Source organism: Nerophis ophidion, linkage group LG12, assembly GCF_033978795.1.
Source record: "Nerophis ophidion isolate RoL-2023_Sa linkage group LG12, RoL_Noph_v1.0, whole genome shotgun sequence".
Lineage (NCBI taxonomy): Eukaryota > Metazoa > Chordata > Actinopteri > Syngnathiformes > Syngnathidae > Nerophis > Nerophis ophidion.
Genome location: NC_084622.1, coordinates 24,080,709 through 24,094,646, shown reverse-complemented (window position 1 = coordinate 24,094,646; position 13,938 = coordinate 24,080,709). Strand labels below are relative to the sequence as shown.

Sequence of the window (13,938 nt, the reverse complement as noted above, 5' to 3'; positions counted from 1 at the left end):
GGTGGAAGGAAACCGGAGCACCCGGAGGGAACCCACGCAGTCACGGGGAGAACATGCAAACTCCACACAGAAAGATCCCGAGCAATTAAAACATATTGAAGAACCATTGAAGAACATCACATTTGCACTTGGACAATTCAACATGTCTGAAAAGGAGTAAGAAAAATCAGAGCTTATTTAAAGAGGAACTGCACTTGATTGGAATGTTGCCGATATCTTTCAAAATCCTTATGTAGGACAAGACCACATAGGTTTTTCTAACTTGTAAATAAACGGCGCCAATGAGAGTCGCTCTATTACGCCTATAAAGCCCTCTGAAAACAACCCAAAACCTCCAACGTTTTATATATACACTCTGTAGGTGTATATAATCTGTGTCAGTGGTTCTTAACCTTGTTGGAGGTACCGACCCCCACTGGTTTCATATGCGCATTCACCGAACCCTTCTTTAGGGAAAAATAAAATGTTTCGTTTTTTTCAAATTCAAGAAAAAGTCATATGTTTTTTACTGGTGCACAAAATGAACTGTGCATGAACATCACCCTGTTCAAAGAACAAAACCAACACAGTGCATGAACTCACAACAAATTACACACCTTACACACATTACCATGAATTGATTAGCGTGGACCCGAACTTAAACAAGTTGAAAAACGTATTCGGGTGTTATCATTTAGTGGTCAATTGTACGGAATATGTACTGTACTGTGTAAACTGTACTGTTTTATATAATGTATTCTCTTCCTTTGCAATCTGCTAGTAAAAGTTTCAATCAATCAATCACACAACCTGCAAATCAGATGGAAAATTAGAGGGAATATTGTTTCGGGGTATCCATAATACGCTGATAGGGAGAAGTTTTTTATTTACACGATAAGTCGGATGTGTCTTTGGCTCCGTGGCGGACACTCTGCCGAACCACTGAGGCCGACTCACCGAACCCCTAGGGTTCTATCGAACCCAGGTTAAGAACCACTGATCTATGTAATGTAACAGGCACATTCATATTAACATTTTATATTTACGTATTGTGGACATTTTAGGCATACGGTCCCGTATTAATAACATAGACGTTCGCTTTTCCATTGAACATTGAACAACAACAAAACTATTATTCATGACAGACTTCATGAGAGCCATCAAAGACCACTTTGGGAAAAATGATGATCAGAAACTTCCATTTTTGAGTATGAATATAGGGACGATGATCTACAAGTTTTAGAAGCTGTGTGCTATAGATTAGGCTTTGTCGAAATACTATCAGGCAGGAGTATTGCTAAGTGGAAAAACAAAAAACACAAAGTACGAACATAATGAAACAATCACATACTGTACCATGTCTTCTCTTACTGGTATACCGACTGCTTGGATGTCCATATCTTCCTGTTTAGATGAAAAATCAATCTTGATTCAAAGATGGCTGTAAACAAGCGTTTTTTCAATTTTGCCATCTCCGGGTCTAAGTTGGATATCAAAGTTGACCAACTAATCGGTTTATGGCCACATTCTTCTACTATCCAGGTGAGGGAATGATTCATAATCTAGAATGGACTTTCACTAGCTCAGATGAGGCGATGCAGCAGCTCACCGGCTCAGTATTGTATGCCCACACTGTAGCTGCGTAAACTAGTTAGCTCTCTATGATCACGGCGCTGCTAAAAATAGATCGTCAAGTTAGCAGTTATAATAACAATATCGCTAATTTTCAAATTAAAATCCCAACAATTGTCACATACAAACGAGGTGTGGTGAAATGTGTTCTCTGCATTTGACCCGTCCCCTTGTTCACGCCCTGGGAGGTGAGGGGAGCAGTGAGCGGCAGTGTCCAGCGCACTCGGGAATCATTTGGTAATTCAACCCGCAATTCCCTGCGATGAGGTGGCGACTTGTCCAGGGTGTACACCGCCTTCCGCCCGAATGTAGCTGAGATAGGCGCCAGCGCCCTCCGCGACTCCAAAAGGGAGTAAGCTGTAGAAAATGGATGGAACCCGCAATTCCAACCCTTGATGCTGAGTGCCAAGCAGGGAGGCAACGGGTCCCATTTTGTGTAGTCTTGTTGTGTATGACTCGGCCGGGGATTGTACTCACAACCGCCCAATATCAGGGCGGACACTCTAACCACAAGGCCTTTTCTCAACGAGCTATTGCAAGGAGTTTAGGGATTTCACCAGCTACGGTCCGTTATATAATCAAAAGGTTCAGAGAATCTGGAGAAATCACTGCACTTAAGTGATTATATTACAGACCTTCGATCCCTTTGGTAGTACTGCATCAAAAAGCGACATCAGTGTGTAAAAGATATCACCACATGGGCTAAGGAACACTTCAGAAAACCACTGTCAGTAACTACAGTTCGTCGTTAACATCTGTAGGTGCAAGTTAAAACTGTACTATGCAAAGCGAATGCCATTTATCAACAACACCCAGAAACGCTGCCGTCTTCGCTGGGCCCGAGCTCATTTAATGATGCAAAGTGGAAAAGTGTTCTGTGGACTGACGAGTCCACATTTCAAATTTTGGACGTCGTTTCCTCCGGAACACAGAGGAAAAGAACAATGCGGATTGTTAGAGGTGCAAAGTTCAGAAGCCAGCATCACTGATGGTATGGGGGTGTAACTTACACGTATGTGAAGGCACATACAAGTACATACAGGTTTTGGAGTAACATACGTTGTCATCAAAGACACGTTATCGTGGACGCTCCTGCTTATTTCAGCGAGACAATGCCAAGCCACGTGTTACAACAATGTGGCTTCATAGTAAAAGAGTGTGGGTACTAGACTGGCCTGCTTGTAGTCCGATTGAAAATGTTGGGCACATTATGAAGCGTAAAATACCACAATGGAGATCCCGGACTGTTGAAGTACTTAAGCTGTACATCGAGCAAAAATGGGAAAGAATTCCACCTGAAAAGCTTCAAAAAATTGGTCTCAGTTTCCAAACGTTTACTGAGTGTTGTTAAAAGGAAAGGCCATGTACCACAGTAGTAAAAATGTCCCTTGTGCCAACTTTTTTGCATGCCATTACATTCTAAGATCATGATTACTTGCAAAAAAAAATTAAGTTTCTCAGTTCGAACATTAAATATCTTGTCTTTGCAGTTTACTCAATTAAATATAAGTTGAAAAGGGTTTGCAAATCATTTTGTTTTTATTTACAAATTACACAAAGTGCCAACTTCACTGGTTTTGTGTTTTGTACATAATGATTGTGAATGCAAGGCAACATTCCAAAATAAAGTGCAGTTCTCCAATAATCCTGCCTATTTTGTTGTTTTAGCAATTACTGATCCTGAGATTGAATGTTTACAATGCATAATTACCACTGGGAGAGATAAAAATAAAGAATGTGTTCTTGTAAAGGTAACAAAGTTGGTATATATCACGTATTCACCAGTAAAAGTTAAACGTGTACTTCAATCTTTTGATCAATTAAAAAAAAGCTGTTATTTTTTTTTTTATTCTCTTTTAAGGCTTTGAGGAATGTCCCTAATCAAATTTGAATACCGTGAGGAAAACACAGAGTTATTCCTAATTTGTCTAGAACATAATTAACTGACGAGCCGGCGTGCAAGACGGCGAGGGACGAAGGTGTCGCGGCGATGCACGCTCTTGTCGAGCGCGTGTTTTGCAGCCTCACTTGTCCTCCGTCCAGCCAGCTTCAGCCCTAATGAAGCTCTCCTGGTGTGATGAGTTGGCTCCGATCCCCACAAGCAGCCGTACGGGGAAGCCAACCCCGTGGCATTAATGACAGCCTGCTTGAAGGAGCATGAAAGAGGTCTCGACGAGAGTGGGAAGCCTGTTGAAATGAAATCATTAAAATTAGCCCACATGAAAATGAGGAGCAGCTACCTTATGTGATGTTCCTGAGTTATTCTCTTTATGGCAGATCTTAGATGTGCTGCATGTCCTGTTGCTGCAGCTCCCAGCATCAGGGTCTAATTTGTCCCGCTGCCCAACAATAAAGCACAATGGAGGGTTCATTGCAAGCGATATCTTTTATTGAAGAGTGCCACAGAAGGCTGAAATATTAATTTCATAAAAAATGCATCCAGTGGTCTGTGTACATGGTCTATTTTAATACACTGGCACATCACTCATTCAGCTCGGAAGAGTAAAAATGGGGCGCGCCACTGGACTACTTTTTGCCTAAACACAATGTTACTTGCCCACTCCTACACTCTACGACTATTAACTGACATCATTTACACAAATGTGTCTTCATTTACTCACAACCCATTTGTGTGCTTGTATACATCCGTTTTCTTTTGTTTTCGGATTTACCACTGTGATGGAGGGCGTAGCCTGCGGGCCTGCAGCAAAGTCGGTCCTGGCATACCCCGCCTCGCTGCAGGCCCGCAGGCCACGCCTCCCTCTACAACCGCTTTTTAAGATAATTGGCCGTGTGCATGCAGGTGTCAAACTCATTTTCATCACGTGCCCCATTACACTTATGAAGCTTCATGATATTATTCAGCCCCTCCAGGGTTTCAAAATGTTGTGATTACGCCAATTAACACAAAATCAACAAATCCCCACAAGTTTTGAACAATCTCTCAACTATTAATTTCCCCTGCTCATTTCGGCCAACCATCGACATTTTCACCAATCGAATTTGTCCCAGCTGCCCTGAAACTAGGGTTGTATGGTATCCCGGTACTAGTATAGTATAGTGTTGTCCCAATACTAATATTTTGGTACCGGTACCAAAATTATTTCGATACTTTTCCGTACTTTTCTGGTTCTAAAATTGCATTATTCGCTTTATTTTAACAAAAAAATCGTAGGGTACATTAGACATATGTTTCTTATTGCAAGTGTGTCCTTAAACAAAATAGTGAATAGTACTAGAAAACAGGTTCCTAATTTAGTCTGCTGGCATATGCAGTAACATAAAGTGTCATCTATAATTCTATTATTTTGTCAAAAGTATAAAGGACAAGTGGTAGAAAATGTATTATTACTCTAGTTGGTCATTTATTCTTAATATCTGCTTAATTTCTCTTTTAACATGTATCTACACTTCTGTTAAAATATAATCACTTATTCTTCTGTTGTTTGATACTTTACATTAGTTTTGGATGATACCACAAATTTGGGTATCTATCCGATACCAAGTAGTAACTGGATCACACATTGGTCATAAGTAATAATCGTTTTTTACAGCTTGTCCTTTATAATTTTGACAAAATAATAACATATGTCATACTTCAGCAAACTAATTTGTTTGCTTACTTATTAATAAAGACAAGTTGTCGAGTATATTCACTATTTTATTCAAGGACAAAATTGTTATTCAATTGCAATAAGAAACATGTTTATTGTACCTTAAGATTTTTTGTTAAAATAAAGCCAATAATGCAATTTTTTTTGGAGTCTTAAGTGTTAAAGTATCAAAATACATTTTGGTATCAGTACCGGTACTAAAATATTGATATCGAAACAAACCTACCTGAAACACAAAAAAACTGTCTAACCAATCAAATGTCTCCATGGCGATTTTGCTGCAACTTTTTGAAAATGCTGCAGCGAAATTAGGCGTTTTTGGCCACGACAATCACCAAAAAAAAGCCCACAAAATCCTGAAGGGACTGGTTATTACACAATTTCCTCATCATTCGATTATTATCATTGTTTGCCAACACAAAGATGGAAAATTGCTATGGAAGTGACGAACAAATATTTAAGTTCGGCTTTGTGGAATTTAATTTGAAAAGGATTTAAATAACAAATTAAATTGCTCTGCGATGAGGTGGCGACTTGTCCAGGGTGTACGCCGCCTTCCGCCCGATTGTAGCTGAGATAGGCACCAGCGCACCCCGCGACTCCAAAAGGAATAAGCGGTGGGAAATGGATGGATGGAAATTAAATTGCTTCGAATAGCTCTTTTTTTCTAGTAATATCGAGTTAAGAACTGCATCATATATTTTTTTGTGTCAAAATATAAATACATTAGTCAAGAAATATAAAATGCCACATTATTTCCAGGCTTTTTTTGCAGGGCACATAAAATGATGTGGCGAGTCAGATGTGACTTTTGTCGTGACTTGGACTTTGGAGCAGCTTACTACAAGGCTTTCGCAGCTCGCTGTGATGAATGTTCTACCGGGGTGCAAAACCACATGACTGGACACGACGTGAAAGTAACGACGTGATTTAATTTAACTCGAAAAAGGAACAAACAAAAGGCGCGCACAGGCGAAGAACAACCTTGGCTAAGAAAACAAAAACTAGCACAAAAGCAGAACTATGGACATAACAATGAAAACACTTACTGTGACGTGAAAAAAACGAGCATGGATAATCTCAGAGGTATCAAGAGTGATGTCGCCAGGCCGACTACCTGGCAACTACAGGCTTAAATAATGGTGACATGATTAACACAGGTGTGTAAGTCCTAAAAAAATCAGGTGCGTGAGTCAAAATGAATCGGGTGAACTAATTGGTCGTCATGATGACAAAACAAACAAGAGAGCACAAAGAGTCCAAAACCCAAACAGAACACAACTAAACAAAACGTGACCACAGAACATGACAGCTTTGAGTGTGACACCTGTGCTCTATTGTCAAAAAACACTAAACCTTTACACCCTGGGCCATTTTTAGACTTCATTTATATCTACTTAGTATTACAGATTTTCACATCTACATTAAACAATAAAGTCTCCACTCTATATTGATACCAGTATTGTCTATGAAGACTTTCTAGATGTGGAAAAAGCTACAAGAAAGTCCAGATAACTTGAAATACTGATCAGATAGGGTTTTAATTTGCTGTTGTGTGGTTTTGCAGTGTGTCCCAGTGGCAGGTATGGAAGGGCCTGTGCCGAAATCTGCCGTTGCACCAACAATGGCACCTGTAACCCCATTGATGGATCATGCCAGTGTTTCCCAGGGTGGATTGGGCAGGACTGCTCTCAGGGTATAACTTCAAGCCTTCAATCCTTCTATTTTAACTTCTTTTCTTCCTTAATTATTTTGTTGATCGTTTTCACCCAGATTTTCAAAGTTTTCTCATAATAATTCAGTGAAAAAAATATTTTGCCAAAGTTCGATTGTAATTGTGATCAGGTGAAAGGTTCCTTTAAAAGGAATGCACGCTCCGGGTAACACAATTACATTTTTATATTCATTGATACACATATCCAGGAGTGCATAATTACCCCAAACACTGGCTCCAATTTGAGAGCAACCTGCAACGAACGCCTCTGCATTGCAAATGCGCTTTTAAGATACAAATTTTCACCACTATGGCATAAAATAAAGAAAGTTTATTTCAAGTTATCATTACTGGAGGACTAGAGGAAAAAGAATGGCTAAGCATACTCTACACACACACACACACACACACACACACACACACACACACACCGAGCAGGACAACACAAGAAGCTAACCGCTAAAGCTTAAATGTAAAGTAAGGGTGATCGATCCAGATGTCGATACGAGAAATGCCTATCAATATATAAATGATAATAAAGTGATTAAATCAATAGTTTTCTTCTCAGGCGACTGGTGCAATGGATGCTGAGTGGAAGTGGTTAAATATTTGTGAGAGTCCAATCCATAGGAAGGTCAGGATGGGGGATCCTCTTGCATTTAGACAAGTCGGCAGCACAGAGACGTCACCAACGGATGCACAGGGGAGCGATCCACTCCAGGTCGGCTTGAAACAGCTGGTGCCTCCGCCATGGAAATTGATCCGTGGCCACCTGATAACCTCTCCATACAGGAGAGGGGGCAGAGTAGAAAAGAGAAGCGGCGGATCAACTGGTCTAAAAACGGGTGTTACAATACAGTGAGGAAGGAGACGGCACTGGAACAGGGGCGTCAATATGTAGAAGAGTGTTTATTAAACACCGGCGCGCTCCTGGAAGTGCGTTCTTGGAGGTGCGCTCATCAGAGCGCACAGTTGAGTGCGCATTAGCATGCGCCCAGGCCGTGACAACGACCCCTGTATGCAAAGAGTAATTGGGACACCACCACCCTCACGAAAACGTGCAAAGTTTGGGGATAGGGCTCGAAAGTAAGGCGCAGGGTTGTATTTGGACTGGCCCTCTTGTACTACAAGAAAGAAACCCGTAATACATTCAAGTGAGGATGTAGCTGTTTTGATATAGGTGGCAAAATATATAAAGAATACAGAGAATCATTGTTGTCAAAATATGACTTCAGCCACTATTTTAGGAAAGTGATTAAATTTACTAGTGCAGGCCTGGGCAATTATTTTGACTCGGGGGGCCAAATTTAGAATGAGACACCCAGAATGTACATGAAAATAAAGAATGTGGGATTTACAATATCAACTATAAACGATAAAACACTAAATATTGACAACCCACACCCACTCTCGATCGATATATTTTACAATCAAGTGAAACACAACAAAAAAGCAACAAACACAGCAAAATATGAACGCGAAGGGTAAAAAAACAAAAACACATACAATCTGATACATCTGATATATCACTAAGCTGTAGAACTTTCTTGTAAAAATCTCTTTTAGTGGTCAGGTGTAGGGTTGTATGGTATACTGGTATTAGTATAGTACCGCGATACTAATGAATCATATTAGGTACTGTCTCACCTCTGAAAAGTACCGGTCCGCCACCCCCCCACACCCCTGCTGTTGTCACGTCATGTCATTGCTGGTTTACGAGCAGAGGAGCATGTTCAGCAGCGCACAGACACAGAGTACTTACAAGCGCACACACAGTGTGTAGACAGAAAAGCGAGAACGGACGCATTTTGGTGTAAAAACTAAAGGTAAAGGTGAAGTTATAACACTGAAACGCCCTCAAGACGAGGTGCTTTAAGACATGGCTAGTTAGCTAGCGGCTAAAGTCCAGCCGCAGTCGGCAGCGTTTTAGCTACTTCTAAAATACTAATCCTCGCCTCCATAGCGACAAACAAAGTAATTTTCTTACAAGTATTATCCCAGCAGGACGAGGAATAGCTAAACATGCTTCACTACACACCGTAGCGTACTGGCGTCACAATGTAAACAAACGCCACTAGTGGTACTACACCTAACATCCACTGTAACGATACAAAGTACAATAGCAGATTTAGTCGATACTACTAGGATTACGTCTATATTTTTTGGCATCACAACACCTTCTTTCGTTCTTTTTAAATGTATATTATGTTTATAAACTCACGAAATATGTCCCTGGACAAATGAGGATTTTGAATATGACCAATGTATGATCCTGTAACGACTTGGTATCGGATTGATACCCCAATTTGTGGTATCATCCAAAACTAATGTAAACAGAAGAATAAGTGATTATTACATTTTAACAGAAGTGTAGATAGAACATGTTATAAGAGAAAGTAAGCAGACATTAACAGTAAATGAACAAGTAGATTAATAATTTATTTTCTAACACTTAACAAAATATTAGAATGATAATTGACACAATATGTTACTGCATACGTCAGCAGACTAAATTAGGAGCTTAATGTACAGTAAGATATATTATTTTGTTGAAATAAAGCCAAAAATGTGCCAATAATTTTTTGTGGTTCCCTTTATTTAGAAAAGTACCGAAATAAGTTTGGTATCGGTACCAAAATATTGGTATCGGGACAACACTAGTCAGGTGACCCTTCTGAAGAAGACTGCAGATGACAGTCGAAACATGTCAGGTAAAAATTCTATCTAATATACCAAAAATATTGTCTGATTCCTAGAAATTTTGAAAAGTATATGAATAAAAAGATATAATGAACCTTGTTGAGCAATTGTATAACATCTATTAGTTTCAAACAAGACTGTGCTCGCAAGTTGTCAAAGGTTTTCTATTAATCACCTGCACCCTTAACAAATCCATCCATCCATCATCTTCCGCTTATCCGAGGTCGGGTCGCGGGGGCAACAGCCTAAGCAGGGAAACCCAGACTTCCCTCTCCCCAGCCACTTTGTCTAGCTCTTCCCGGGGGATCCCGAGGCGTTCCCAGGCCAGCCGGGAGACATAGTCTTCCCAACGTGTCCTGGGTCTTCCCCGTGGCCTCCTACCGGTTGGACGTGCCCTAAACACCTCCCTAGGGAGGCGTTCGGGTGGCATCCTGACCAGATGCCCGAACCACCTCATCTGGCTTCTCTCGATGTGAAGGAGCAGCGGCTTTACTTTGAGTTCCTCCCGGATGGCAGAGCTTCTCACCCTATCTCTAAGGGAGAGCCCCGCCACACGGCGGAGGAAACTCATTTCGGCCGCTTGTACCCGTGATCTTATCTTTTCGGTCATGACCCAAAGCTCATGACCATAGATGAGGATGGTAACATAGATCGACCGGTAAATTGAGAGCTTTGCCTTCCGGCTCAGCTCCTTCTTCACCACAACGGATCGGTACAACGTCCGTATTACTGTAGACGCCGCACCGATCTGCCTGTCGATCTCACGATCCACTCTTCCCTCACTCATGAACAAGACTCCTAGGTACTTGAACTCCTCCACTTGGGGCAGGGTCTCCTCCCCAACCCGGAGATGGCATTCCACCCTTTTCCGGGCGAGAACCATGGACTCGGACTTGGAGATGCTGATTCTCATTCCGGTCGCTTCACACTCGGCTGTGAACCGATCCAGCGAGAGCTGAAGATCCCGGTCAGATGAAGCCATCAGGACCACATCATCTGCAAAAAGCAGAGACCTAATCCTGCGGTTACCAAACCGGAACCCTTCAACGCCTTGACTGCGCCTAGAAATTCTGTCCATAAAAGTTATGAACAGAATCGGTGACAAAGGAGAGCCTTGGCGGAGTCCAACCCTCACTGGAAATGTGTTCGACTTACTGCCAGCAATGCGGACCAAGCTCTGGCACTGATCGTACAGGGAGCGGACCGCCACAATAAGACAGTCCGATACCCCATACTCTCTGAGCACTCCCCACAGGACTTCCCGAGGGACACAGTCGAATGCCTTCTCCAAGTCCACAAAGCACATGTAGACTGGTTGGGCAAACTCCCATGCACCCTCAAGAACCCTGCCCAGAGTATACAGCTGGTCCACAGTTCCACGACCAGGACGATAACCACACTGTTCCTCCTGAATCCGAGGTTCGACTATCCAGCGTAGCCTCCTCTCCAGTACACCTGAATAAACCTTACCGGGAACAAATGCCTTTGTTTATTCATATGTGTCAATTACCATATATTCCGTTCAATTAAAAAACATTTCCAACTTTCAACCCTATTAAGTTTAAACCAGACTGGTTTTGCTGCACCTGTCACAACATAATCTACAAACATGGCACACTCCAAGCTGTTAAAGCTGGTTGGGGGGTGGCACGTTTAATTTAAAGAAAAAAGTAACCCCCAAAACAGTCATCAACTTACTATCGTCCCCCTTGAAATTAGTATGCACACACAGTGTTTTATAATGTAGTACACTTGCAATTATATTTATACCCTTTGATAAACAACTCTTGTATTGAATCTCTACTACTACTGGATACGTTTTAGGCTTAAAACTGACACTATTATCTGTTCCCATATTGCGGAAAGTGGGCCTGCTGAGGGAAAAGATCACATCGTTTAAATGTGTGATAAAATTTGAAATAATTTGTTGTGAATGTTTTGTGTCTCTGCTATGTGTGTGCAGTCTGTCCCTCCGACCATTGGGGCCCCGATTGTCTCAACTCCTGCAACTGTCACAACGGCGCTCAGTGCAGCGCCTATGATGGAGAGTGTCGATGCAGCCCTGGCTGGAATGGACTTTACTGCACTCAGCGTGAGGGTTGACCATTTTGCAAACATACTGTAGTGTCACCTACAGGCTGCCTGACTCAACTGCAGAATGGATAGCATCGAGAGTCATTTCTAACAAACGTCTGGGGAACTGCTGCATGCTACTCTGTCATTTAGATTTGATTTGAAGTCGACACAAAAATTAATAACAGGTTGGCTTTGACGCAGACGTTCCCCACTAAGTTATTTTATTCATATCACAGGTCATCTGGTTTGGAACTAATTTGCACACAGGTTTAATTCTAGATTTTGCCGCGCTCTACCTTCCACATTTTTCACCCGATTCAAAACGTTCCAACTTCAAACTGTTCATCCTGTTCAGGAATCGCGGAATTTCTGTTGACAAATTAAAACAATTCCCAGATTTCCCAGAATTACAGATTTACCGGGACATTTTTCCCCATTCAAAATAAATTGGCATTTTTTCAAACTTCTAACATTTCCAAATTTTTCAACCGATTCAAACCATTCCACCATCCAGGACATTCAAACTATCCGTTTTCTAAGTTGAAAAACATTCCAAGAATTCCCAGAATTCCCAATTTTTTCAAACACATTTTTACCTTTTTTTCTGGCAACTACTCTGTGGAAGACTTTCCCTTGTGGGTTCTTTTCGGACCAATATAAAGACTGCAGAGTCCGGCTGTCAGGTTTTATTTTGCTCTTTCGTGCAATCTTCGTATTGTTCGTGCTTCCTCTGGCCCGTCCGTGTGTCAGCTCTCTCCTCCCCCCCTCATGGTCTCCAACGCTGGAAATAAAGAGACAGGTGATTAGATAACTCGTTCCAGCTGAGATATTTGGGGCGGCATGGCGTAGTGGGTAGAGCGGCCGGCCAGAAACCTGAGGGTTGCAGGTTCGCTTCCCACCTATTGACATCCAAAAAATCGCTGCCGTTGTGTCCTTGAGCAGGACACTTCACCCTTTGCCCCCGGTGTCGCTCACACTGGTGAATGAATGATAGGTGGTGGTCGGAGGGGCCGTAGGCGCAAACTGGCAGCCACGCTTTCGTCAGTGTACCCCAGGGCAGCTGTGGCTACTGATGTAGCTACCACCACCAGGTGTGAATGATTGTTGAGTCCCACTTCTCTGTGAGCGCTTTGAGTGTTTAGAAAAGCACGATATAAATCTAAGTTGTGTGTATGTATATATATATATATATATATATATATATGTATATATATATATATATATATCCACTCACCTGTCAGTCTGTCAGTTGATTCACAGCTGGCTCCTGAACATACGCTGCCCACAGGGGACGTGTGGACCACGCCCCTTCCACATAGTCTTTCCACATTTCTCAACCGTTCCACCGTCCAAACATTCCTCTTTATCAGGACAAGTTGTTTTTGGAACCCATTATTTTCTGAAATTCCAGGAATTCGTAATAACATTTTATCAAATCAAAATAGGACTACTTCAACATTTCTCAACCGATTCTGCAAAATTCTAACACCAACCATTTCAACTCATTCAGAACGTTCACATTTTTTAAGCATTTTCCCCAAAAATCCTGCTTGTCCAAAAATTTGAAAATTTACATCCATCCATCCATTCATCTTCTTCCGCTTATCCGAGATCAGGTTGCGGGGGCAGCAGCCTAAGCAGGGAAGCCCAGACTTCCCTCTCCCCACCCACCTCATCTAGCTCCTCCCGAGGGATCCCTCAGCATTCCCAGGCCAGCCTGAAGACATAGTCTTTCCAACGTGTCCTGGGTCTCCCCTTGGCCTCCTACCGGTCGGACATGGCCTAAACACCTCCCTTGGGAGGCGTTCGGGTGGCATCCTGACCAGAAGCCCAAACGACCTTATCTGGCTCCTCTCGATGTGGAGGAGCTGCGGCTTTGCTTTGAGCTCCTCCCGGGTGACAGAGCTTCTCACTCTATCTCTAAGAGCCTCGTCACCCGGCGGAGGAAACTAATTTCAGACGGTTGTGATCTTGTCCTTTCGATCATAACCCAAAGCTCATGACCATAGGTGAGAAGATGTCAGGTTCAAACACTGATGACATCTATTAATCAGTCAAGAAGCAAGGAACCAAGCAGACACAGAGTTAAATAGAGCTCATGAGGAGACACGTGCGTTGGCTGTACTCTAGTTGCAGATCCAAACTACATTCTAAAAAAAAAAGCCCACATGCCTCCTCTATTTATTAGGAAAGTCCCTATTACATCACTGTGACTGAGGGAAA

At 42.1% G+C, this 13,938-nt stretch overlaps 1 protein-coding gene and 1 long non-coding RNA gene across 4 annotated transcripts in view; one reads left to right on the top strand and one right to left on the bottom strand.

Moving 5' to 3' along the window:
* The window catches only part of megf11 (multiple EGF-like-domains 11), a 510,687-nt gene that overhangs the window by 464,769 nt on the left and 31,980 nt on the right, over window positions 1-13,938 (top strand). For all 3 annotated transcript variants that reach the window (XM_061917129.1, XM_061917127.1, XM_061917128.1), the window contains 2 exons: window positions 6,793-6,921; window positions 11,603-11,731. In XM_061917129.1, the coding sequence (XP_061773113.1) occupies window positions 6,793-6,921; window positions 11,603-11,731 (258 nt within the window). The remainder of the gene's footprint in view (window positions 1-6,792; window positions 6,922-11,602; window positions 11,732-13,938) is intronic.
* Window positions 3,196-12,461, bottom strand: LOC133563157 (uncharacterized). Its single transcript, XR_009809006.1, has 3 exons — window positions 12,312-12,461; window positions 3,852-3,950; window positions 3,196-3,798 (listed from the first exon to the last, which is right to left on the bottom strand). It is a non-coding gene; the product is annotated as an uncharacterized LOC133563157 (long non-coding RNA).